This window comes from Mustela putorius, unplaced genomic scaffold, assembly GCF_011764305.1.
Source record: "Mustela putorius furo isolate JIRA1106 unplaced genomic scaffold, ASM1176430v1.1 tig00000592_pilon_pilon_pilon, whole genome shotgun sequence".
Taxonomy (NCBI): Eukaryota; Metazoa; Chordata; class Mammalia; order Carnivora; family Mustelidae; genus Mustela; species Mustela putorius.
Genome location: NW_025421426.1, coordinates 5,133,879 through 5,159,624, shown reverse-complemented (window position 1 = coordinate 5,159,624; position 25,746 = coordinate 5,133,879). Strand labels below are relative to the sequence as shown.

The following is a 25,746-nucleotide window of genomic DNA, read 5'->3' as shown; positions in this document are numbered from 1 at the left end:
CCAGTGAGAATGCACGCCCGAACGGACCAGCCGTCCCAGGAGAGGCGCTGGCCCCTGGGAGGGACTCAGTAAATACTTGCTGAATGAATGAACGGGTGCACGGATGACCGAATGGATCTTGTGCCTCCAGCAGCTTCGTACTGTCTGACTCTAGCTCCGTACCAAATCTTAACCCTTGGGAGGAGCTCAATAAACAGTTATTGAGTGTACAACCCAGAGAGGGAATGAATCAATCAGTCAACAAATTTCTGCCTGGGTAGTGATTTTCAGTCTTTGAGATAACCCAGGCTTCTTCATGTGTATAGGTTTCCGAAGGCCCTAATTCTAAATTCTTCCTGCAGACTGTCTCCGGAACCAAAAGTACAGAGTCTTTGCCAAGAAAAGAGGCTGAAATTCTCAGGCCTCCAGCTGAGAACAAATAGTGCTGGTTTCCCAGGGGAAGCAAGTTAGGGACCCCAAGAAGTTGTGGAAGCTCAGGAGGTGTGGGGAGAGCATCTTCTGGAGACAGACTCCTTGCCCGCCCTGGCCGGCACCCCGTGGCACCCCGCCACGTGGGAGAAGCCAGCCAGACACACAGGCACGCTGCAGTTACTCAGTGATCCTAAGTACATCAAGATGGGCGCCCTGACGCCAGCCGCTCTGAGCAGATCTGGAATGAATTGGGGGGTTGTTAAGATCGCCGACTTAAGCCTCTTCTCACAGGAAAAATATTTATCTCACTGAGCTCTGCTTTTTGGAAAGCTGTGCCTGTAACAGTCCGCATCGATCTAGCAGAGTTTTGGCTACTGCTGGCTTTGTCTCTTCTCCTGTGTCCGGCCGTGTGTGTGTGTGTGTGTGTGTGTGTGTGTCCATGATTATTAAGCAATCAGCCAGAAGACACAGCCAGGACACTCTGCTCTTCTTCAACTGGAAAAAAATGGACACAAACTGAGTTTGTGGCAGGAGACACAAGACATAAATGTTTTATCATCAAAGATGCCTGCTTGCAAGAGACAACTGTTTCTTCCTTTTCTTTCTTTCTTTCTTTCTTTCTTTTTTTTTTTTTTTGTTCTTACCTAATATGCTCCTTTTTCCCTTGGTTTAGGGAAAAAATACAGATGAATGCGACATGGAAAGTAAGTACTCCCATCCTTCCTAGGGGCCATAGTCAGCCTTTAGAAGGCATTTTTTTCCTTGGCTTTTCCACTCTTAGAGCCGCGGTCCTGGGTTTGAATCCCAGCTCTGCCACTTGCTGGCTATGAGACCTGGAGAGCCACGTTACCACTTGGGACCTCTGTTTTCTCATTTGTAAGACAGAGAAATAATAGACCCACCCATTTAGGTTGTTGGGAGGAGTAAATGTGAGAATATACACAGAGCTTAGCTTTGTTTCAGGCACACAGTAAATGATCCACCAATGGTACCTATTTTATAGGTGGAATATATATCATTTTTATACATTATTACATAGCTCACTGTACCCCAACTGCTTGAGGAACATTACTTTTTAGTCATTGCTAATCTGACAACCCTTTCTTTAATCTGCATTTTAAAGTTCACCCACTATTTTCCTAACACGGGTTTTATTCGCTGCACTGCTGAATGTTTCATCTACGCGAAGCATGGGCTAAGGGCTCTCCACCAAATATTTTAATCACACTCCTGGTGTATACCCAGACTTGACCAGACATTCATACACCCGTGTTCACAGCAACATTACACACAGTAACCAAAAGGTGGAACAACCCGTGTCCCCTCAGCAGCTGGACAGGTAAACAAATGTGGTCTCCCCGTACACGGGAACACCATTCGTCCTCACACTGGAAGGGAATTCTGACTCAGGCTGCAACACGAATGAGCTCTGGGGACATGATGCAAACTGAAGGAGCCCAGTCATAAAAGGACAATTATGACGTGATTCCTCCATGAGGTCCTTAGAGCAGTCAAAGTCCTAAAGACAGAAAGTAGAAGGGCGGGGGGTGGGGGGTGCCTCGGGGGCGGAGTCAGTTAAGCATCTCACTCTTGGTTTTGGCTCAGGTTGTGATCTCAGAGTCATGAGATTGAGAGCCCCCTTCCAGCCCCTGGCCCCAAGTTCTGCGCTGGGCAGGGAGCCTGCCTCTGATTCTCTCTCTGTGTCTCTCTGTCCCTCTGCCTCTCCCCAAGCTTGCGTGCCTAAGCTCGCTCTCTCCCCCTCTCTCTAATAAGCAAACAGATAAATAAATCTTAAAAAGGGAGGGAGGGAGGGAATAGTGGTGGGAGCCAGTGCCTGGGGGAGAGGAGTTAGTGTTTAATGGGGACAGAGTTTCAGTTGGGGGAGATGAAGGTGTTCTGGAGGTGGATGGTGGTGATGGTTGAACAGCAACGGGAATGTGCTTAACGACCTGAACTGTACACTTAAAAATGGGTGAGGTGGGGAATTTTATGTTATGTATATTTTCCTAGAACAAAAAGTCTTAATTAATCTTCCTAACATCCTGTAAGGTAGATGTTTTTATTGCCAACCACCCCCCCCCCCATCCATTCTTTAAAAGATAATGAAAGGAAGGCTCAGAGAGGCTAAACACATTCCTAGAGTCACACAGCTTATAAGGAGAAGGGCCAGGCCTAGGTGGAATTCTGTGGACACAGGAGTCAGAGGGAAACCAATCCAACTCAAGGTGGCAGGAAAAGTTAACCGTGACCGATGGGCCCTCAAGGTTCAGAGTTCAGTTCTAAATTTATTCTCTGACCTTCTTGTGGCTTCTAAATTTGGCCAAACAAGTTCTTCCAGCCTAATCGATGACGTGCGTGCATTGTTTTGAAGATGAAGCCTCTTTCCTGGTATGAAAGTAATAAAATAATGCAGATTTGTTTGGAGAAGTCACCCTGCCTCCTGTCCGTGGCACTCCTAGGGTGACCCAGGACTCACTGATAGCAGAGACAGGTCACAGAGCCAGAGTCTGAATTTCTCCTCCTGAAAGAACCAGAAACAGAGCCTCAGGAAACAGTGAGGCAAAGAAATTCTAGCCAGAACCAAACTTAAAGCTTCCTTGAAGTTATTAGTTAAGAACAAAAGAAGACTCCTTGGATCGTCTCCAGTTCAGGGAGGAATTTGCAGGGGCTGAGTCCCCACTTCTCTGGGAGGTATCAGGATGGCTAACTGGTCCATGACCCCTTCTCAGACATCCTGCCTCTACTGAGGTGGGACAGACATGTGCCCCTTGTGGTCTAGCCACCACTATCTGAACAAGCCTAGGACACTGGACCCTGGAGAGATGATTCACTCACTGACCAGAAACATAAAACTTCTGGTGCCTGGCCAGGAAGGATGAACCTGGACATCAGATTCCCTCCTGCAGGAATGTAAACCAAGAGACATGGAAGAGCGCTCCAGTTGGTGCAGATACTTGAGCTGAAAGGTCAGGGATATTTGGAACGGGGTGGCCATTCTGGGGGCATAAGCACACAGATGTATGTAGAAAAGGGGTAGGTGTTGTGGCACTCTGGCTCCCAAAGTGTTGAATGGCTGGATCAAACTTTACCTGAAACCCACATTACCACTGACTTTTCCATTACTCGAGCCAACAAAATCTTTGTTCAAATTATTTTTGTTAGGTTTTCTGAATTTTTATTTTTTATGACCAAAAACAGCATCTCTATAACCTCTCAAGGTGTCCCATTTTTACCTGAAATTGTCAGAGTAGATTTATGACACAGAACCCAACAGACCACATCAGAGCAGAACCAAGCAGGCAGAAGCACTTTGGCAGAGTTTAGGACTCAGAGCAGTGTCCCTGCAAGTCCCGGGTGACGAGTTCCCCTTCTCTGGTCTGAAGCACTCCGAGGAGGGGCCGGGAGGTTAGAACTTGGCTGTAGGGACATGCTGTCCTCACGACAACCCCTTCCCAGCCTCAGAGCTACTGTTATCAGAATCTCTCTGAAGGTCCTGGACAAAGGGTGAAGCCAGGAACTCCTGAGGCTGAGGGCAGGTCAAGGGCCTGGGAGAGCGGGCTGGGGCTGGGGGAGAAATAGGTCTTCCATTTCCCTTGGGCCCCCACAGTACAGCTGTTGTCCACAGTGAGCCAACAATAGGGACAAGTAGCCTTCACTGGATAGGCAGTGACCCAGGACTAAAGGCGCTGCTGGGGATAAGGTGGGTCTCTTTGAGGCAAACAGGCTTAACAGCGAGTGGTGGCCCTGGGATCCACGCTGGCGTCTGATGGCTCCGCAGCGGCACCATTTCCAATTCACCGCAGTGAAGCTCTGAGACCGTGGCCACATCTGCCCGCGCATTTCCCTTGCAGCTGGTTCTGCAATCAGCAGCCGCTCCACGGCCTCCCTAGGGGCTCCGGGGAGCTGACTGCTGATGAGGGAGAGGATTAGCCACAACCTCGACTCTCCTTCCGGCCTCTGCCAGACCCACCGGAGGCGTGGGTGTGTCTGGCCTACCTGGGAACATCTGCTTCTGTCGTCAGACAGGCTGCCCTGATGAGGACCAGACCCCCCAGAGAATGGGCAAGCCAGAGAAATTAAAGATGAATTTCCAACCATAATTGGCCCCATCTGTGAAACTGGGGGCTTCCCAAGGGCCAGGCAGGCACTGGGCTCAGGTTTAAGCCCGGGTAGGGGACATCATGGGTGCTGTCACAATCACAGCGCCCCCACCCCGCTAGAGGGGGAGACAGCTGTAGGCAGTAGGAGAACCCTCTGGCGGGTTCTCCATCCAGGCTCCTCCTCTCAGGCTCATCCAGGCCCTGCCACTTCCACTGTTCAGTTCTTACTGGTTTTCACGGGCCCCCAGACGAGTCAGTGGCACCGGGACCCAGTATGGATTGCCGTCCTGGGTCCTGTGCTCACTGGCTGTGTGATGTGGGGGGACATTGATTCATTTTGAGCCTCCGTTTTCTCACCTACACACTAGGGGCTTGTCATAGCCCAGAAGTTTCCAGACTATGGACTGCACCCATCTGCGGACCATGAGCTCAGCAGGGAGAGTCATGAACAGGCATTTACTTCTGCTCTTCAGCCTCGGTGGTGACATTCTCCCAAGTGCACACCCCACCCTTTCTGGGAATGATATGAGGGCAGGGATCCCATGGGCTTCTATGTTCCCACCCAGCACCCTGCTCAAAGCGAGCTGCTGTGGGGAGCGATGTGCTTAATGGCTCTCCAGCGACTTGAATACTCTATTCTGTTCCCTTTCATGACAGTTGCTCACCCAAGGAGTGCAGCTCTCAGAACTGGGCTCAGGCAGACCTGACCTCAAGCCTGGCTCTGCCCTTACTCAAGTGTGGCCACGGGGAGTTCTGTCCCCTCCCTCCAAGCCTCCGGTTCCATGTCTGTTCCCAGGCAATAACTCCACCTATTCTATAGCATTGTCTTGTGAATCTGAATTAACTGATGCAAAGCTCTAGGCTTTGTGAGAGGTGCACGGCGAGCCCCATGTCAGCCCACTACAACCATTAAGTCCATATATCACATATGTCATGATAGACTCCTTGGGGTCAGGACACCCCTACCTTCCTCCAGTCAAATCATCAGCTGGTCTGGGGCACCTCTGGTGAGTAATAGCTATGTCAGGGCTTTCTCTCTACTTTCTGGCTTTCCTAGACTGGTTGCCAGCCATGTGTCCCCACCCCAAGATAACCCTGCCTCCACCCCCAAAGGGAGTAACTTTAGCATCACCCCCACTTGAGCATGTCAGCCTACTAGAGCACGTTACCTGGGTTTACTGCATTGAAGGTGGGGCCTCCAAAAGCCCACTGAGATGTCTGTGGATGGACCAGTGGGTCCCCCAACTTACCCTGCCCGGTCCCCCACCCTGCACTCAGCTCCAGACAGTACTTGGCGAGAGAGGTCAGCGGCTAAACTCTCTGCCTTTCCTGACCTCAGGTCTGTTTGTTTTCCCTGTGCAGCAGCTGTGCAGAGTGGAAATCTCCACTAAGGGACAGACCTCCTCTCTAGGCTAGAATCAGGAGAATGATACAGGAGGAGGCTGCCCGAGCATTAGGAGGGCCAGTCACTGGGTTCCCACATGACACTGGGCGAACCAAACCTCAGACCTTCTGTTTTCTTGTCTCCATGGGCTGAGAAGAGAAATTGCAGATCAATCTTGGCTCATGTTCTAACACCAACTGGCAGATGGAGGCTGGTTCCACTGTAGTGTTGAGATGGATTCTGCGGCTGTATTGGGGCTCACTAGAAAGAAGTGCTGTGGTCGATTTGCAACGTCTTCCATAAACTGAAGGATGAGAAGGATAGTATACTTGTCACAGAGTTGCCTCCCCAACCCGGGTGCTCTGTAAGGTTCCTCAAAGCTTGAAATGGCTCAGTCTTAAGGTTTCCTGGGATCACACAAAACTCAAGATCTCTCTGTTGATTTGACCTTATGCTAACAGCACCACAGACATCTCATGGTGAATGCTCCCTTACACCTTGTCAGTGCCCACCGTGGAGGCCCTTCAGACGCCCAAATCCTTGTAGCCACCGTGACGGGTTCAGCTAAGGCGATCTCCACCAGCTTAGCTCACTGAAAATCAGTCCTATGATCCCCAACTTCCAACCGCTCCACTGGATCCAGCCATACCTGACGTGAAATCTAATTCTAGATTGTTAAGTTATAGGAGCCAACACATTCTCTTTTTTTCTGCTGGGCTTTCATCACTTATAACTCACAGAGTCCTGAGGCACAGAGAACTAAAAAAAGGGTTTGGCTAGTATGACAGTGAGAACATTTGGAACTTTGTTTTTGTTCCCATTTGATCCAGCCAAGGCAAGAGGCCTAGAATGCAGAGAAAAGATGCCAGACCTGGGAAACCCGTGCAAGGGATCCCTGTGATAAGACAGCCGCTGCTTTGGACAAGCAGAGTCTAAAAGGAGGCAAGTTGCCTGGGATATCCTTTTATCTCCCTCAAAGTGTTGTTTCCATGAATGATTTTTCCTTAGCTTCCTGGGACACTGACTCTAGCTTTGTTGAAGTTTGTTTAAAAACCTGGGCATAAATCATAAGCACCCTCAGGAGAGAGCCTTAACCACCAACTAGCAACATTAACATCCCTCCGGCCCACCTCGTCTCCTCCAGTTAAATGGACTGGAACGTCTCTACCTTGTTCCCAGAGGAAACTTCCCTGCTTGTTCTAGAACATTTCAGAAGGCTTCTGCTCTAAGTTTTCACATATCTGCACGCAGCTCAGCTTCCTGGCCTGGCTCCTCTGCGGTGAGGGGAAGGCAGGGACCACGACAGGTAACTAACAGCTCTGGGCGTTTCTGGAGTCTGGCTCTTGGAAGTTGTTTTTTATTTTTTGGGTCGGGGGGAGCAAATTCTTTTCTCCCCACACCCCTCGCCTCCATTCAGGAACCTGGAAGGCACAGCAGCAATGGAAGCCTAGCAAAGGCTTTGATGTCAGACAGACCTGGGGACAAAACCGAGGCTGCCACATTCTTGCTGTGTCATTGTGGACAAGTTGCTTCACCTCTCTGAGCCTCAGCTTTCCATAAAATGTGAATGATACCACCCACCTCTGAGAATCTGACACTGGAGTACTCAGACAGCCTGACATAGTCCACAGCAGTTATAGTATCAGTATTTGTGGTTCTCTCCTTTAGATCAGCTTAGACCGGGGCGGGAGTGCAGGAGGTTGGAGGAGAGAGAGCAATGGGGGGGCAGTCGCAGAACTTTGGCATCATTCAGCCTTGGGGGGGTCCTGACAGCATGCCTTGTCCGCATGCCTGCTCACACTCTGGACACACAGCCGCCTCATCCTTTCTGAGGTGAGGGATGGCCCTTTCTTCCCCAGGTAGGGAATCTGAGGCTGGCCCTCTGCCCAGGTCCCAGAGTCTGCCGATAGGGACTGAGCTGTGATGAAGACTCTGACCACTGAGTCCATGGTACTGTGTCACAGTACCTGAACAGATGAAGGCAATTGTTTTTTCTTTTTTTTTTTTTTAGATTATTTTTTTTAATAGATGAAGGCAATTGTTAAACACACTCACTGCTCTGAAAGTTTCTCCTTCAGCACACTTGCCACAACTCTAATTGTGTGATCATTTCTGTAACAAGTTATAGTGTGAAAAATAGGACTGTGCTTTCCTCCATGCCTCTCTGGGTAAACAGATGTCTTCCCCTTGGTCCTCAGATATCCATCCACCAGGGAAAACTTCTGTTCGTTTAGAGGAACAAACAGCAGGATCGTGGCAATATTCAGTTGCTCATAATGAAATCAGATTTTGCCACAAAACAGTAGGCTTAAAACCCACCACCATGAGAAAACATTTTTTTAAAGTCTTTTAGATGCCAACAAACATAGCAAAGGCAGAATACTTTCCCAAACTGTCAATAAAATAGAGGTCTCCCTTCACCCATGACCCCACACTTGCTACCTAGGGCAGAAGGAGAGCATGCATAGAAGAAGGGAAGACATCCCAGGTAGCCCCTGGGTTCAAATCCCAGCTCTGTCACTTAAGAACTCTTGGACCGGGAGCAAATTTTTTCACATCTCTGTGTCCCAGTCTCCGCATGCTGTAAAATGGGACTTAAAGAACTTTCTCAGAGAGTTGCTATGAATGTGTGTAAGTGTGTGAAGTGCTTAGTGTAGACTCTGGCATTTACAAGCATTCTAAGTATCAGCTACTTCTTTTTCATGTTATTATTTATTTATATTGTGTGTGTTAGTTTGTTCAATACAAGGAAAACCTGCTCCAAAGGCAGGGTTTGCAGTGACCCTCTGGAGACCTGAGGCGGAAGCTGCATTGGGACCACTGCCCACCAGTTTAAGTTGGGGGGACAGTGCAGATGCTCCAGGTTGACAGGAAACTTTCCCCAATGTTGCACTTTCCCTAGCTACACGGTGTCCTCCCATGGCTGGGATAGGACCCAGGATGTCGCTTTTCATAGGGGGGACCCTGTGTTCAGAGGGGTAGACAGCCCCAGCAGGGTCAGATGCAGTGGAGACAAGGGCTCTGAGCCAGTGAAGAGACAAGTCAGCCAGGCAGGGCTCCGGGCCCAGAGCATGTGTTTTTCTAGCCGCCAGCTTCAGTCGCAAGCGCCAGAAAGGCCTGTAGTGATCCTAGGCAACAGAATGGCTAGAGACCCCGACCCGATCCACCAGCGAGCCTCAGGGCTCCAGACCCTATGCCACTTTGGCAGGGCTAAGGATGGAGCAGAAGGAAATCCGAGACAGAACATTACCTACAGAGCTCAAGTACTGGGTCAGATTAAATTGACCAGATTAGACCAAATCGAGTGCTCTTCCTTGTTGCCCTGGGACTAGGGTTTGTGAGAAATCTCAGCTCAGTTACGGGAACTAATGAAAAGACTCCCCCCTCTCACCCCCACAGAGGCACGTGATGCTGTGGGTAAAGATGCAGCCTCAAGGTCCGTCTCCAGCATGCGGCTGCTGGTCCTCCGGGGAGGGGGGCGGGCGGGGTTCCCGCCGCCTGGCCTTCGCTCTCTCCTCCTCGGTGCCAGCGGACCCCGCGACTTGCTTTACTAGAAAGTCGCAAAAGCCATGTGATGCCACCTCCATCATCGGTGACTCAACCGCGTCCCCAGACACCCGCACGCACACACGCACACCCGCACACCCGCACGCTAGGCACCTGTGCGCATGTGCACACGCACGCACATACGTGCACGCACACGCGCCCGCGCATGCGCACGTGCCCCCTCACGCACGCACCTTCCCGGCAGGCTCACTTTGCCAAAGCGACCGGCCATGCTGGACAAGGGTCCCGTGGTGGGGAACGGAGGGCCACCACCGCCAGAAGAAGGGACTCCTGCACTTCTGAGCGAACCGGGTAGCGGATCCTGCCTCTCCGTGTTGAGACGAGTGGAGCCCCACCGACACCTCGCCGTGCCTGTGACAGAGCCCGAAGCAGAGGACCCGGCCGCCGCGCCTGCACCCCGACCTGCCGAAACTGTAAGATCAGAGACCTGTGTTGTTTTAAGGCATTTAGTTGTGGGGACATGTGTCACGCAGCGGCGGATAACTAATCCAGCCCCTTGTTAGCTCTGTGCCCCTGACCCAGCTGCTTAAATTCATGTGTGTCCCTCGATCTCGGAAGTGGCATAACTGGTGCACCCCCACCTTCTGGGCTCATCGTGAGGACGCAAAATGAACAAATGAAGGAATGGGACAGCTGGCTGGAGCAGTGAGATTACAGAATCAGGAAATGAAGCCCGAGGGGTCGGGCAGAGAGAGGCCGGGGGGAGTCCTCGCTGAGTAGCTGCCACAAGGCCAGGTGCTCTGCGGGAACCCCCAGGAAGGTCCCTCCCCAATGTGAAGCCCCACCTCTACCCTCACTTTGTCCCAGTGAGTTTCTCCTGGGGACCTAGACCAGTGCTCAGGGGTGCCTGGCTGGCCAGTCTGTGGAACATGCGACTCTTGATCTGGGGGTTGTAAGTTCAGGCCCCACATTGGGCGGAGAACTTACTTAAAATAAAGGACCAGTGCTCAGAGCTGCCTGCGGTCAGGGTGCCCAGCGTTTTACCGGCCACCTAGCCATCCCCACTCTGGGTTCTGCTGTCCCTCCTTCCTGGATTATGTTCTCCATGGAGCTGCTGTTGCCCAAAAGCTGGCCAGGCTTGATGCTGTGGAGACAAACAAGCCGGCAGCCACAGCATCTGATAGCTCGAGAAACTGACCCTCGTGGGACAGCCGCAGCCAGCTGGCATGAGTACCATGAGCTGGCCACTGCTCCTGGGCAGTCAGCCCTGAGGGAGATGGGAATGGGGAGGGGGGAGGATCAGCCTTCAGCCTTCAGCCTTCACAGGGTAACAGATGCCTGACTTCAAGTCAGAACAGACTTTCTACTTGGAGGCATGTCCAGCCTTCCCTGCCCTAGGTCTTTGTGATCCCCAAATCTGAGCTGGCCCCGCTGTGATGGCCACCTCTTAACTATCGCCGCAGTTTTAAGGGCCCAGAGATGCACACATCTATCTCCCATCTCGTCTGGGGTTGGAGCCAGTTGAGCAGAAGGGGCACGGGGACCTCATGGCTGTGTCTGTCCTCCCTTCACTGCTGAGCTGGGGGCATGAATCAGACCCGTAATGTCTGCAGCCACGCACACGGACTGGCAGTCCACAGACAGCCCACCTGTCGTGGGTGGCGGCTCATGGTAACCCTAGCTCTAGCCCTCCTCCTGCGTTCTCCCTACTCAAGCTAATCCCACTTCTTGGATTCTGGGCACATGGGCTGGCCGAGCTGGGTGACAGCCGACATTATTACTGGTTTCCCGATTGTCCCGAGGGGCAGAAACTGGGAGAAACCTCTTGCACTGGGTGCGTGCAGCAAGTTAGGAGCCTGCCCCTAGACCCACAGCCAGAAGGCACAGCGCTGTTTCTCTCTTGTCCTGGCCGGCTCCTCTCTGTACCCCAGCAACCCAGCATGATAACAATGATTAGCATTCTTGAGAACTCTCTCTGTGCCGCTAGCTCAGGAAATCCCCGAACACCTCCAAGGTAGGTTCTGTTAGAATCCCTGTTTTATAGAGGGGCTGTCTAAGGCCTGGCTGGTTGGTGGGAGAGGCAGGATTTGAACCCAGGCAGGTCTGGCTTTGGGGCAATGCTCTCTGTGATGTGGCTGGCTCCTACACACTTGCTAGCCACTCTCTCAACTCTTAACATCCCCCATCCCACTCCTCTGGGGTGGGGAGGCAAAGTTCTGCAGGCTGACTTTGTTCCTAGGGAGCCCCTGATCTGCCCAGGGGCCTCCAACTTGCTCACTGGCTGGGAGAAGGCTCCTGGCTCTCTATGCTGACAGAGCATACAATTCCTAAGGCCCCAAAGCCCCAGTTGTTGGAAATTACAATCCTTCCTCATGGCTCCGAGCTCATGGCTTTGAGAGACTCCTGATTGCACACATCTCCCATTAGCCAAAGCAAGTTATTTCCATGGCCGCAACACAGACGTGTTAAAGGGTAAACAGCCATACATCATCTGGCAGCCACTCATTTTTCTTTGTAAGGCTCCATTCCGGCCCACCAGGCCCCCGCTCTCCCCTGGCTGTCAGAGAAACAGCTTCATCCTTCCTGCAAAATGCCTTCGCCAGGTCTGGCCCAAGGAGTCTGGGTTTGTGGACCCAACAGAGTGAATCACTTTGTGAGCATTAAATAGCATTGTCTCGATGACGAATAGATCACACCTTAATGGACCATTTTTCAATTTGTAAGCCCAAGTCAAGACACTTAAAATGTTACCAGATGTCAAGGATGACATGTATGCGTCTGACATGCTCTTACGCGCACAAGGGTCGCAAGCTTTCTGCCTGCAGGAGAGCCGGGCACCCGTGACCCCAGGCAGAACGCAGCTTCATGTTTGCCATTGTGAAAACAAGATCCAGCCCCCCGCAACACTTCCCCTGCCTCTTTATAGCCTCTCTGGGGGAGAGGTGTCTGGAGAGAGAGGAGGGAGGTGTGGGCCAGGAGACAGCATAGCTCGAATGGCCGGGACTCGGAGAGAAAGGATGATGACTCCAAGCCCTTGGAATGGGATTGGAGGGTCTCAAAACCTTACCAGCTTTGGAGTCAGAAAGAATAGGTTTGCTCCCAAATGTGCTATTTACCAGCTGTGTGACCTTACACGAGTCAGTTCACCTCTCTGGCCTCAAACAGAGATAATCCTAGAACTGTGGAGAGGCCTGATCCGGGGAGGGAATGAAAGCACAGAGGAGTGCCCAACACATCATTGGTGCCACATGAAGTCGGTGTGAGAGGCACTATAGGAAGGGCTACTGTTTCCCAGGGGTGGTGGCCCCCCGATGTCACAAAGTCCCATCAACCCAGGAACTTTGAGTGTGACCTTATTTCGAAATGGAGTCTTTACAGACAGAACTGGTTAAGATGAGGTCACCCTTTGGATTGGACCCCAATCCAAAGACTGGTGTCCTTAGAGGAGGAAGAAGGCCACGTGAAGGCAGTGGATATCTGCCTCTGACCCATTCAGTACCCGCAAACAATTCTTAAGGTTATCCCTGGATTTTCACGATCTGGATTTGCTACTATCGCTGCTGCTGAGTCATTAACGTAGGGCAGAGAGGGGCTGAAGAGAAGCAAAACCAACAGCAAAGTTCCCCCACCCCGGGTCAGAAGTGTTTTTCCACCAGGAAACCAGAATAGTTCGTGTGAGTTTGTTCACCCTTTGTCCCAGGACACAAAAATGTCAGAAATGTGCAAGGGCTGTGGCCACAGAGGGACACTGTATCTCATTCCCGAGGTCCATTTCCTGCACAGGGCAGAGGGTCAGGGTGAAGACCACTGCACAAAGTCAGGACAAGTGAGAGCTGCTGTGTGTGCCACCAGGGGCCAGTGAGCTCCCCTTTCTCTGGGCCCTGGATTTTTTATCAGTAAAATGGGGTGATGAGCCCAGATCCCTCAGATCACAGAGTAGAGTAGATGTCGAAAGTGCAGGTATGGTCCTGTGGCGCTCTCTCCTCTGTTCTCCCAAAGGGGTCAGCAGCATGGGAAATGAGTCCCCCTAACAGGGCCTCTCCCAGACCCCACTTTATAACAAACAGACTTGACACCATCCATCCATCCATATGTGTTCCCTAAGCACCAGCTGTGTGCACAGTGCTGTTCCGGTTTCTGGGAGGCTGTTTACCACCGTTACCACTGCTGATGATCAGGGTCAGCAGTCCCCACCACGTATCCGGCACTCACAGACCCTGAGCTTTGCCTCTCTTAATCCTCAAGACCCATCTGCCAGATCGTGCCATTACAACCACGTTTTTGAGAGAAAACTTAGTTCAGAGGGGGTATGACTTGCTCAAGGCCACACAGTGAGTCTGGACTCCCTTTAGACTCTGCTTCAAATGAGACATTCTGCCTGCAAGGACCCACAGCTCAGTGCGGTGAGATCTGGACCCACCCGTAGCGAGACATTCCTCACACAAGCTTGTATTTCTCACGCCTGACATGGTGTCAGACACTTCCTAGTGTTACAGCATGTTACGTCACTGCAACCTCCGAAGACCTTCCGGAGAAGTTGTTGCCATCACCGTAATCATTACCCCGCCCGAACAGAGGAGGAGGCAGAAGGGCACGGGTTACAGGGGTGGGAGCCCTGAGAAGTTAGGACCAAACCCAGCCTTCTTGCACTTCTAAGACTCTCAATGGCCATGCCTTCTGCCTCCCCAAAGGAAGCTGGATACCACTGGTGCTAAATCAGTGCAGAGACAGTCAGGGGTGTTTGGAGTCCAGATCTCAGGAGGCTTCCTCGGGGAAGAGGATTGCAGAGGATGGGGAGAGCCTGCGTAGTGCAGATTCCCTCTCCCCAGATCCACCTCAGGACATTTTCCAGGAACCTGGGAGCTGGATGGCCTCAACCCTTTGAAACTCACCGCTTGGCGCCTCACTCCCCTGAGGGCCTCAGGAGGAATCTGTCCCGCCTGGCTTGGGGAGGGCCCGACCCGGCCTCCTGCCGGCCTGTCCGCATGCCAGGCCAGGGCTGACCCTTCACCCGCACATCTCTCATTCTGCAGGCCCCAAGAAGCAAAGTCCAGAGCCAAGGTTATCGTGGGGGTCACATACCTTAGGGGAGGGGCGGGTACACAGAGCCACAGGCTATTCAATGCAGCATTATTTGCGATCACAAAAGATTGGAACCGACTTAGAGTCCATCAGCAGGGGACTAGGTCGAGGTGCTTTGGCACAACCACACACGACTCAGGTGTCAGCGGGAGAGGGTTTTGAGAAGTAAAAGCTGACTTTTATGAAGGATTTGAGCCCCTCCCACATGCATTAACTCATTTGATCCTACATCAGTCCCAGGAGGAGAGACTGTTAGCACTTTAAAATGAGGAAACGGAGGCACCCAGGGGTCAGGTCCCTGGCCCAAGGCTCATGGCTACACCGTGGAGCAGGGGCTCGGTGTAGGCAGAGCACATCAGAACCCCCTGCCTTCTAGCCTCCCCCTTCTCCATCTCACCAGGGGTCCCTCCTCCAGGAACTCCCTGGAACCTGGGGAAGAAGAGAAACGCTCAGATAACCTCCAGCACTTCCCAGCCCACGCTGGCCCGGGTTAGGGGGGAGCAGGTGTAATCAGAGGAGCTTGACTGAAGCCTCCTGCGTCTGCAACAGATTCCGATAACTCAGACGCTGTGGTAGCCAACTGCTCTCTACAGTCAATTACGGCCAGCGGGGCCCACTGATTATTTTTATAGCCTTTCTGGAGTCATGACAAGGAAAACTAAACGATCCACAGGACCCCTTTCATCACGAACAGCCGGGTTTCACGGTTGGGGGTGGAGGAAGGAAAGAAAGAAATTACTTTTTTCCCCACTTTGGAGCTAATCAACAGAACTCAAGGTTGGTCGGCCAACGTGTTGGTGTTGAGAAAAGCTGTTCTCAAGCAGAACTAATTGGCAACAGAAATGGAATTTTTCCCCCCCAAAAAGTATAAACATGCTTTATCCCTGGGAATTACCCTTAGGAATAGGTATTCCAGACATGCTGTGTGCAACTGTCCGCGCACAGCCGCCCGCCTCCCATAGGTGAGGCCAGAGGTGGCCGGAGCAGGCTGCCACTCAGCCAGATCGGCCTTTCTCGAAATAGGATGGTCACAAAGGTCACTGGCCCAGAGCTGCCCAGTCTGGAATGGACATTTGCTCTCCTCTTGCCCAGCACCACATCCCTTCTCCTAGAAATAGCAGTTGGCTTAGGGTACCCCGTGCCCTGATCCCTGGACTTCCTCCCCTCTGCGCTCCAGGGATGAGCACTGGCAGATATAAGCTAATGAACGGATTCCAGGGAAATACGGGGAATAGGCACACAAGTCAACAAGAAACAAGAAGGCTGGGGACGCTTGGGTGGCTCAGTCGGCTAAGCTGCTGCCTTCAGCTCAGGTCATGATCCCAGGGTCTTAGGATCAAGTCCCGCATTGGGCTCCTTCCTCAGCGTCTCTCTCTCTCTGCCTCTGCCTGCTTGTGCTCGCTCGCTCGCTCACTCTCTCTCACAAATAAATAAATAAATTAAAAAAAAAAAAGAAACAAGGAGGTGGGGATCCCTGGGTAACTCAGTTGGTTAAGCGTTTGGTTAAGCGTTTGCTTTCATCTCAGGTCATGATTCCTGGGGTCCTGGGATCGAGTCTGCTTCTCCCTCCGCCACTCCCCCTGCTTATGCCCTCTCATGTGCGCGGTCTCTCTCTCTCTCAGATAAATAAATCTTAAAAAAGAAACAATAAGGTACAAAAAAGAGTATCTAATGAAGCTTCTAGAAAGGAGAGCTCCCACGATTTTAGAGGTGCAGAGAGTAACCTGCCCAGAGCCACACAGCATGGTCGTAGGGGGTCCAGGACATGAACCCAAGTCTGTAGGGTTGAAGAATTTGTGACATTTAACTCCTAGGCCCTATGAAGAGATGGCATAACCTCTGGAGGGAGCCATCTCTGGAGGGAGCCAAACAGACCAGATGCAACCCCATCTCTGCCATTTCCTACCTGTGGGATTCCAGGCAAGTTACTTAACCTCTCGGGGCGCCTGGGCGGCTCAGTCAGTTAAGCGTCCAGCTCTTGGTTTTGGCTCAGGTCATGGTCTTGTGGTTACAGGTTTGAGCCCCATGTTTGCCTGTGCGCTCAGTGTGGAATCTGCTTCAGATTCTTTCTCCCTCTGCCTTTACTCTCTCAAATAACTAAAATCTTTTTTTTTTTTTTTTAAATAAAAGAGTCACTTAAACTTACTCCTCCTCAGTTTCCATATCTATGAAGTGGGGCCTTTAAGAGCCCCTCCGTTCTTGGGGTCTGAGGGTTGAATGGATTAACAGCAATACAGGTAGAGTGTGAGCAGTGAGTGTGAGCAGTGACACCTGTCACAAGCAAGGATTTGTCCCTGCCCCTAGGTCCTACCTGTGGTAAGAACCAGGTTGAGTAAAGGCAGGAGCGAGCGATAGATGCTAGGAGGACACCGTCTTACATGCCCTCTCCACATTCTCCTTCCTGTAGTGTGGCCGTCAGGCTCGGTTCCCCTCCCGGTGCAGCTCTGCCACGAAGATGGGAGACATCACGAGCCTGCAGCCCGCTCAAGGCTGTTCTTAGACCTGGAGACACACAGCAAGTGGCAGCCAGGCCTGTGATGGTGGCAGCGGTGGAGATGCAGGGGAAATTCTACCCATTCCAGTGGCAGAAAGGAAGCCATCAGGCAAATGCCGCACGGTCGAGGGCACCTGTGAATTGGCAGAGCCACTGTGGAAAATAGTTCGGGGAGTGATTTCATATTGTCTGCAACCCAGCAGTCCTGCTTCCGGGTGGACGCAGGAGACGCACGCCAGCGTGTGCGTACTGGGGCCGGTGCGAGGATGCTCAGAGCGGCGCCGCCTGTGATAGCAAGCGCACCGGTGCCTGTGACAGCGAGTGCACCGGTGCCTGTGATAGCAAGCGCGCCGGTGCCAAGCAACCCGGAAGCCTCTAGATGTGGGAAACACATGGTTTGCCACATCTGGCAGCGGGAGATGAGGAAGCACGGAGCCCTGTGCAACCACGGGGATGAGTTGTAGTGATAAAAGCTTCATGAAAACAGAAGTGGCACAAGACAACCTAGATCTTTTTATAAAGTTCAAAAATAAGTAAAAATAATTTACTGTTTGGGCATAAATACTTTTTTTTAGAAAAGGGAGGTTGAGATGATGAAGTTCTGCAGACAGATGTGAGGACGGCCATATGATGTTGAGAATGTACTTGATGCCACTGAATTGTATACTTGAACATGGCTAAAATGGTCAGTTTTATGTATCCTTTACCACCATTCTTTAAAAAGCCATAGAAAGGAGCACCTTTCCATGGCTCCTCGGTTAAGTCCCAGCTCTTGATTTTGGCTCAGGTCATGATCTCCGGGTGGAGATCAGGCCCCGTGTTGGGCTCCTTGCTCAGCAGGGAGTCTGCTTGGATGCTCTCTCTCCCCCTCTGCCCTTCTCCCATATGCATGCACACTCTCTCCTTGTCTCTCTAAAAAAACAAACAGAAACAAAACCCAAAAACCTAAAAATAAGAAGTCATAGAAAAACACAAAATTCAAGATTGTAGCTACTGCGGTGGGAAGGAGCATGTAAGTGGGTTATAGATAGTTGTCAAAGTTCTAGTCCCCAGGCTGGGGGGTGGCTCTGTGGGGGGTTTTATTTTATAAATAAATGTGGCGAGACTGCTAGATGGAAGGGCGAGCGTGTCCTGAGGAGGTATGATTAATTCACTTCTAACCTGAGCTCTCTTTTATAAGTCTCGAGGGAAGCTTTGGAGACCAGGGATCTAAGAGGGGCTGCTGGGCAAGTGAGCAAGGTCTTTGGCCTTTCCCTCTGCTATTAATCAGGTGTAGGACTGTCTGGTCCCTGGTGGGGTGGAGGGGGGTGGCATCCAGCCGTGCATTCGGAAGGTGCGTGCCTGCCCTCCTCCACATGCTCGCATCTGCAGGGCCCGTCCTCGCTCATTCGGAAGGCAGGGACGGGCATGCTCCGGACCAGGGGTGACCGATCCAGTCCAAGGGACAGCATAGTGAGAGCCGCCAGGCCATAGCAGATCCCACAACAGATCCCATAACCTGCCTGACCCTCAGTATTTCTGAACACCGGTGTGGGAGATGGTGTTGTTTTACCAGCCCTGCAAGCTCACCTGAGACAGACAGGGGCTGAGCACAGGAGCCACTTGAGGGGTCCAGTCTGGGCCTGGGCTGGTTTGACAGCGCGTCTGATGATGTGTGCGTCTGCTGACTCTCACCGTCCTGCAAATGAACGGCAACTGCATGTGTTGACACATGCATAGAAGTATGGCATTCATAAATGAAATGGAGTCCCTGGCTAGAGATTCCTGGTGACCCCAATTCACAGTTCTCCCAGGAGGTCTGACTGCTCTGTCACTCTTGGCAACAAAGCAAACCAGGTATTTCTTCAAGTTTTATTGAGTGCCTACTATGGAATAGAACACTGAACATAACAGGCAAAAAAAGTGGGTGTGTATACACATACACCTGTACCCTCAGGAAACTCACATTCCGGTAGGGGACATTTAAGAAAAGAAAAATACGGGGCACCTGGGTGGCTCAGTGGGTTAAGTGTCTGCCTTCAGCATGATCCTGAGTTCTGGGATCAAGTCCCACATCAGGTTCCCCACTCAGTGGGGAGTCTGCTTCTCCCTCTGCCACTTCCCCTACTTGTGCTTTCTTGCTTGCTCGCTCTCAAATAAGTAAGTAAATAATATTTAAAAGAAAAAGTAAAGGAAAAAAAATATGCCAGATGATGGTAAGTGGTAAGGAATGAGCCATGTGGAAATCTGGAGAGGGAGTGTCTCAGGCAGTGGGGAAAGCCAGTGCAAGGGTCCTGAGGCAGGACTGTGTCTGGCACAATTGAGAACAGCAAATGTGGCAAGGGGGAGAGCAGGGGAGATGAAGTCCAGATCTTATAGGACCTTGCGGTCATGGTGAGGACTTAACCTTTTACTCTGGGTGAGGTGGACCTAGGACTGGGGAGTCAGGAGGGTGTTCTGAACAGAGGAGGAACAGGATCTGATTTCATTTTAACAGGACCCCGCTGGCTGCAGATAGAGAACAGACCATCACAGAGGCAAGAGAAGCAGACACCAGTGAGGAGACACCTGTAAAAGCCCAGAGAGAACTGGCCTTATGGGCCAGGGCGAGGGGAGGGGAGGGGACAGGAATAGGCCAGCTTCCAGACACAGGTTGAAGGGAAAGCCAGTAGAATTTCTTTTTACTGAAAAGTAGAAGCACTTGGGTTCTACTTGGGTTTTGGGGTCAAGAAAGTGTGCGACCTGATTAGAAAATAGAGATTTGGTTATCAAAATAGATCCCCTCTTCCAACCTCCTGGGACTTCTGATATGCAGGCATCGAAAGGAAGGTTTTAGGTCTCCATGAGCCAATATGGATGAACACTCAGGATCTATTATCAAGTGGAAACAGGGAGATGCAGAATAGAACATATAGAATCCATATTTGAAAACTAAAATTAACCCAAAAAATGCAAAAATGAGTGAACAAATGGTCTGGAGGAGTAGACACCTGACTCTTACTGGGTTGCTTGGGGTGAGGGCCACTGAGATTGAGACTCAGGATCACCCTTCTGAGCACACAAAATAAAATAATTATAAAACCCATTTATAATTGTTTTTAAAAGTGCTGTGAGCATGGCTCCATTCTCGCCTTCCTAACTGTGCTGCTCTGAGCCAGGGTCCCCACCTGGGCCTCTGCCTTGGCCTCGACCATAAGAGACAGAATTCAGGAATGAGAAATACTTTCCTCTGCCGCTCACTGGCTTGGGAGAACTGGAAAGGGCCCACCTGGCTCCCAGGGTTTCTAAAAATAGAAAGTTGTCTTAACTTTCCTATAGATTTCGCTTAGCTGCTCCTCCTGCTTGTTCCAAGATGCCGTTTCTATTAGAGAGTCGTGCTCTGCACATGAAAATAAAGTACGGCAGGAGCAAGACCTTAAGTGAATGAAATTAACCAGGAGCTGCCCGACAGGTCACCGGAAGTGCCCCCGCACACAGAGCCAGGCAAGGTGGTGAGGGAACCCCGGGCCGCCACTGTCCACGCTGGGGCCCAGAGGTGGCCTGTGGAGACAACAGCTCCTGCCCAGCCCAGTCTCTGTATCCGTTCCATTGCTCAGAACGGGAGTGAGGAGTTGGGCTGTGGGTATGTTTTAGGCAAGAGGAGGAAACTGAAGTATTTGTGTCCAGGCTCAGTACCTGGAGTTTGACTCCCTCTGGATAAGGACCAAAGACGGTCCATGCCAGGGTTTCTGAGACCCTGGGCACAAGCGTATGAACTGTGGGACCAGTGGTGTGCTGGTGAACGTTAGCAGCAGGCACTCCAGGAGAGAGCTTGTGTGTGTGTGTATACATGTATGTGCGTGCATACGTGTGTACACATGAATATATGCACACAGATGCACACTTGGGTTTATTATAGATTGTACTGGTATAAAGGGTGTGCAGCACACAATTTGCAAATAAAAACAAAATTTACAGTACCCCGTTGGAAGTTTCATATATACTCAACTGAGTCACATGGAAAGGGTTTGTTGATTTTGGCCCCCAGCCCTTGTATCTGTAGTCAGCCCACACTTAGAAGTGACGAGCGAGAGTGGCTCGAGGCTGGTGCGTATTTTCCTTTACCTTAAGGAGTCAGACAAAAGTGACACAACAAAGTGCAGGTTGTCAGTGAAGGAAACCTGCGCCTTCATTGTGGGGCTCTTCACAACCGAACAACCACAGATGGGGACAGTCTTACGTTTCATCTTCATTGTTAACTTTTCCTGTCTTTTCCCTCAAATCTAGGCAATCAGCAAAACAATAAACCGAGCCCTGCTTCGTCCTGTTACCAGTTCCCATGGTATAAGGGCTCCCACGGGGGCCAATTTCCGGGGCCACCAACCCGGGGTCACTGCACGGGGACTCGGGGAGAGATACACAACAGCGGACTATCAGGTGGGCTTCGACCAGGCAGCGTGGACAAAAGTCACCTTGGGAGCCTCGAGAGCAGCCAGATATCCTTTCAGACAGGGAAAGGGATGAGCAGTGAGTACTCATGACCTTTGTAACATCGTTGATTTAATTAGAAGTCTGCGAAATTTAATTTTTAATGATGGCTCTGCTTAGCAACTCATTCACCACATTTCTGACAGTCTGACCATTGGCTTTCCAAAGCCGGGACGAGCTGTGTCCAGCACACCACGGTGTAGGGACCACGTGGCACGGATTGGGGAAGAAGCTGGTCCCTCCATCTCTGCCCAGAGCCCAGAGCAGCCTGGGCACCACAAGGCGGGGGACACGAGGGGCTCTGCTCTGAGAGTCTCAGGTAGGCGGAGGCCGGAGGCTGGAGGCCGGAGGAGGCCAGAGAGGACGAGCAGGCAAGAGCCCAGTTTGTGGGCTCATGTGAGATACCCCTTCATCTGCTCCCCAGAAAGAACTGGGGGGTCCTGGGGGTGGGTGCTGAGCTTCTGATGCAGAGTAGGTACGGGCCACCTAGTCAGCACGCATTTGGGTTAAATCACTCCCCATGAAAGCAATCCATTTGGCCCCTCAGAGGCCCACAGGGCCAGAGGCCTGGGATGGCTGATGTCAGCAGTGAACCCCTCAGTCCCTTTTTCAAGCCCACTTGCATGCCCCCTCCTCCAGACCTTCCCTGATGGCAGGGCTCACGGGAGACCCTTGTCTTCTCTTACTTCCTGAGAACTTCAGTGCCCTCCAAGCAGGCTCTCGGAATTTTAAGAATTACACAGAGATTTTAGAGTTTCCTAAAATAGGAAAGGGTAAATTAAACCCTTCATATTATAGGTGAGGAAACAGAGGCCCAGAGATGGAAGGTGACTTGTAGACCCTTGAAGTGTCTACAAGAAAAATCAAGGCCAGAAGTGGGTAGGATGACCAGTCGTCCCAGTGTGCTCAGGACTGGGGGAGGGGTGGGGAGTGGTGGCGCCAGGACCCCCACTCAGGTCTCGACTCAAGCCCAAGGCAGAGGTTCTGAGCCAATCCCCTAACGGAAGGGAGGCCTGCGTCAGTACAGAGCTGCTGCGGGGTGGAATTTTCCAAGAGGAGAGAAAAGCGACCACATCTGGGTGCCGGGATCTCCAGCTCTGCCCAGATGCCTGGCACCAAGGGATTTCCCACCTGCCTCGGTCCTGCTGTGTGCTTCCCGGGCCTCGGATGTAACGTGCATCCTTCTCCTCCGTGCCAGGGAGACACTCATGGACTCGATCCGCAGCTTATCTGGCTGCTGCTGCCACAGCTGTGGGGCTGCATATGCAGATAGCCTCCAATAATATTAATACGTGATTCCCCCCGGGGGAGGCGTGTGGAAAACTCTGTATGTGTTTCACAATTCTGTTTCATCCAGAGGAGCAGTGGGGGCCCAGAATGATTTGAAACAGATTTTTGGAAAAGCAAAATATAATTGGAACAAAACCTAGTAGAGGCATGTGCCACTCTTGCCACGCCCAGCTCCCTCCACCCCTGCCTGATGTTAACCCTCTTCTCCCATCCTGGGGAGCCTCTGACAGCAGGGAGGCGAGCACAGCACATGGCATCCGGCACTGCTCCTTCCAACCAGGAGCCCCTGCCTGGGACGCATGCCCCCACCCATCCAGAGGTGAAGACCGCTCAGCCTGTGGCTGCCTCTCTCCAGCCTCTCTGCCTACATCCCACAGGTAATCCTCCCCTGGACGCCCTCTCCTCCTGCACCCCTGCTTCCTGCAGAGATCATGGAATCAGAACAGAATACAGACTACTGGAAGTGGAGAGTTTAGGGCAAGTCAAGTCAGAAGGGCAAGGACCTAATTCTGATCTCTGCCACTGAAAAGCTGTGTGACCTTGGGTGAGTCACTTCACTTCTCTGAGCCTCTGTTTGCTCAGATACCAGGAGGGTACACGTGCCCCTCTGAAGGCTCATGGGGATTTCCTGAGCTAGAGCTTCATAAATGCCTAGCACAGTGGCATATGACAGATACACAAGAAACACAGTCACAGTAAAAGCCCCTTAAAGAGCCTCTGTTCCAGCCACTCCATTGCAGAGATGGACAAACCGAGGCCCAGGGAGGGGAGAGAACTCGCCCAAGACCACACAGCAAGCCCCCCCTATCCCATTCCCCCCTCTCTGGCTCCCTTCTCCTGGGGAGCTCCAGGCTGGAGTGTGAGCAAGTGCTCGCCTCCTCACACCTCACCTCCCTCTAGCGTCTGGTCCACATGCCAGAATCACTCACCATCCAGCAGGTACAGGCGTTCAGGCTGGGGCACGCCTCCTCCTCCAGGCCGCCTGGCTTTCTCTGTCGCTGAGGTGAGCTGCGACCCTCACCCGCTGCATCTGCATCGGCCGCAGGGGTGGGGCTGAGGAAGTCCTTCCAGACTAGCCACTCGGAGGCTGCTCACAAGGAAGCCACTGTCCCCTGGTCTTCTTTGCGGTGCTGAGGGCCAGGGGACATTGCACTGCCGGGCTCTGATAGCGCAGTCGGCCTCTTATCTGGCCTGTGTCCGGGTGTAGGCGGCCGTGGAGCCGGGGTTCCAGGAAGCCGCCTGGGGCCCCCCCGGCCGGCCCGCGCTCCCCGGATGCTGCCTGCTGCTCTGGACGCGGCCGATTGCCCGTCAGTGTCACTGAGCTCTGCCAGGGAGAATTCCATGCGGCCCCCCGCAGGCGGGGCCCCCACCCCCTCACGTCCCACCCCCCACTCCCATCTTGGCAAGGGGACGGGAAAAGGCAGCTAATTTCAAGTCCGCACAGCGCTTGTGGTCGTGTCCTGAACTCTCTACGATTAATCACAGAGCATCTGATTTCTGCTTCTCCTCAGAGGGGGGTGTGGGGACGCCTGGAAGTTTCTGTTTACTCCGTTCTTCGTTCTTCGCAGGGCTGTGTGCTAATCACAAACAGACAGGGATACAGCCTTGCCCGCCCTGCTCCATCTCTGCCTCGTCTTCGTACCTTGCCACTTTCATGTCCCTCCTCACTCCTTCTGTCCTTTCTTCCCTCTCCCCCGTGGGTCCCTCCATCGTCAGTCCGGATCTGGGATCTGACCCTCCACACACCTCTTCCTGTGGTCCTGGTTTCCCCCGAGCCCCGTGGTCCCCTCTGCACCTCCCATTCTCCCTGGGTGCGATTTAGCTTGGCATTTTCCCTTTACGTCTTTAGTTAGTGGTCAGCTTCTTTTACTGCTTTGTTCCTTTTTTTACCACCTAATGTTTTCAGGCTTTCCCCACAACCCCCCCCCACCTCTGTTACATTTGTATGTGCGACTCCTACAAACTCGACTGGTGTCTCTGTCGGGGTGGGATCCAGGCACGACACACACGAAAGGCTCCCTTTGTCACCTTGGCCCATCAGCTCTCGGATTCTGCTCAGGGATGGACCAGGGAACAAAGCCCCCACTGACCACCACTGCAGAGAGGCCAGCCCTGCGGAGCCAACCAGCCTGTAACACCTAGAGATGAAGTTCTTTCTCCCTTGGCTCCCTTCCACCCTGCAGCCACTGCAGACAAGAAACCAGGAATAAACAGCCCCAAAGAGTAGTACTGACACCCCTTCCCACAAACACACACACACACACACTCTGAAGGGTAGTTTGACAAGACCTTTGAAAATCAGAAATGAGCATATACGCCACCACCCAGAATAATTTATGCATGTGCCTAAGGAGGCATGTACACAGAGTTCTGCTTAAAAAAAAAAAAAAAGTTTTATCATAGGAAGCAATTGAAAATAATGTAAACACCCATCAAACAATGACTGATTACACAATGTGGAAGGGCCATGCTATGGCTTACCAGGCTGTGGTTTAAAAAGAATGAGCTAAGTGTGTAGGTAACAACAACAGTGGGTCTCCAAGACATATTACTGAGTGAGAAGGGGGTCAAAGTGACATATCTGGTATAATCCTGATTGTGTAACCCTCCCCTTAGTACACACAAAGAATGAGATACTACAGAAACACGTGTCAGGCCTGAAAAGTAGTCTCAAAGGGTTTAAACCAAACTGGGTCATTAGTGCTGGGAGAGAAGGAAGCAAAAACGGTTTAAGGGTGGTGCTCTTACCTGTTAACAGTTTCATTTTGAAAAGTGAAAATGGGAACACCTAGGTGGCTCAGTTGGTTAAGGGGTTAAGCATCTGCCTTTGGCTCAGGTCATGTTCCCAGGGTCTTGGGATGGAGGCTCGCCTGTGCTCCCTGCTCAGTGGGGAGTCTGCTTCTCCTCTGCCTGCTGCTGTCTCTCTCTCTCTGTCAGATAAGTAAATAAAATCTTTTTTAAAAAAAGAAAAGAGGGGCACCTGGGTGGCTCAGTCAGTTAGGCATCTGCCTTTGGCTCTGATCATGATCCCA

General features: G+C 51.9%; 1 protein-coding gene and 1 long non-coding RNA gene across 5 annotated transcripts in view; both read right to left on the bottom strand.

Moving 5' to 3' along the window:
* RIPOR3 (RIPOR family member 3) overlaps positions 1-25,171 on the bottom strand; it is a 71,780-nt gene extending 46,609 nt beyond the window's left edge. The window contains exon 1 of one of the 4 annotated variants that reach the window (XM_045082088.1): positions 23,644-25,171. In XM_045082088.1, the coding sequence (XP_044938023.1) occupies positions 23,644-23,646 (3 nt within the window). In that variant the 5' untranslated portion in view covers positions 23,647-25,171. The remainder of the gene's footprint in view (positions 1-23,643) is intronic. The other 3 variants (XM_045082092.1, XM_045082091.1, XM_004746208.3) reach the window with 3 other exon arrangements.
* LOC106005258 lies at positions 4,731-9,927 on the bottom strand. The gene is made up of 2 exons (XR_001178491.2): positions 9,636-9,927; positions 4,731-6,199 (listed from the first exon to the last, which is right to left on the bottom strand). It is a non-coding gene; the product is annotated as an uncharacterized LOC106005258 (long non-coding RNA).
* Positions 25,172-25,746: the final 575 nt, after the last annotated feature.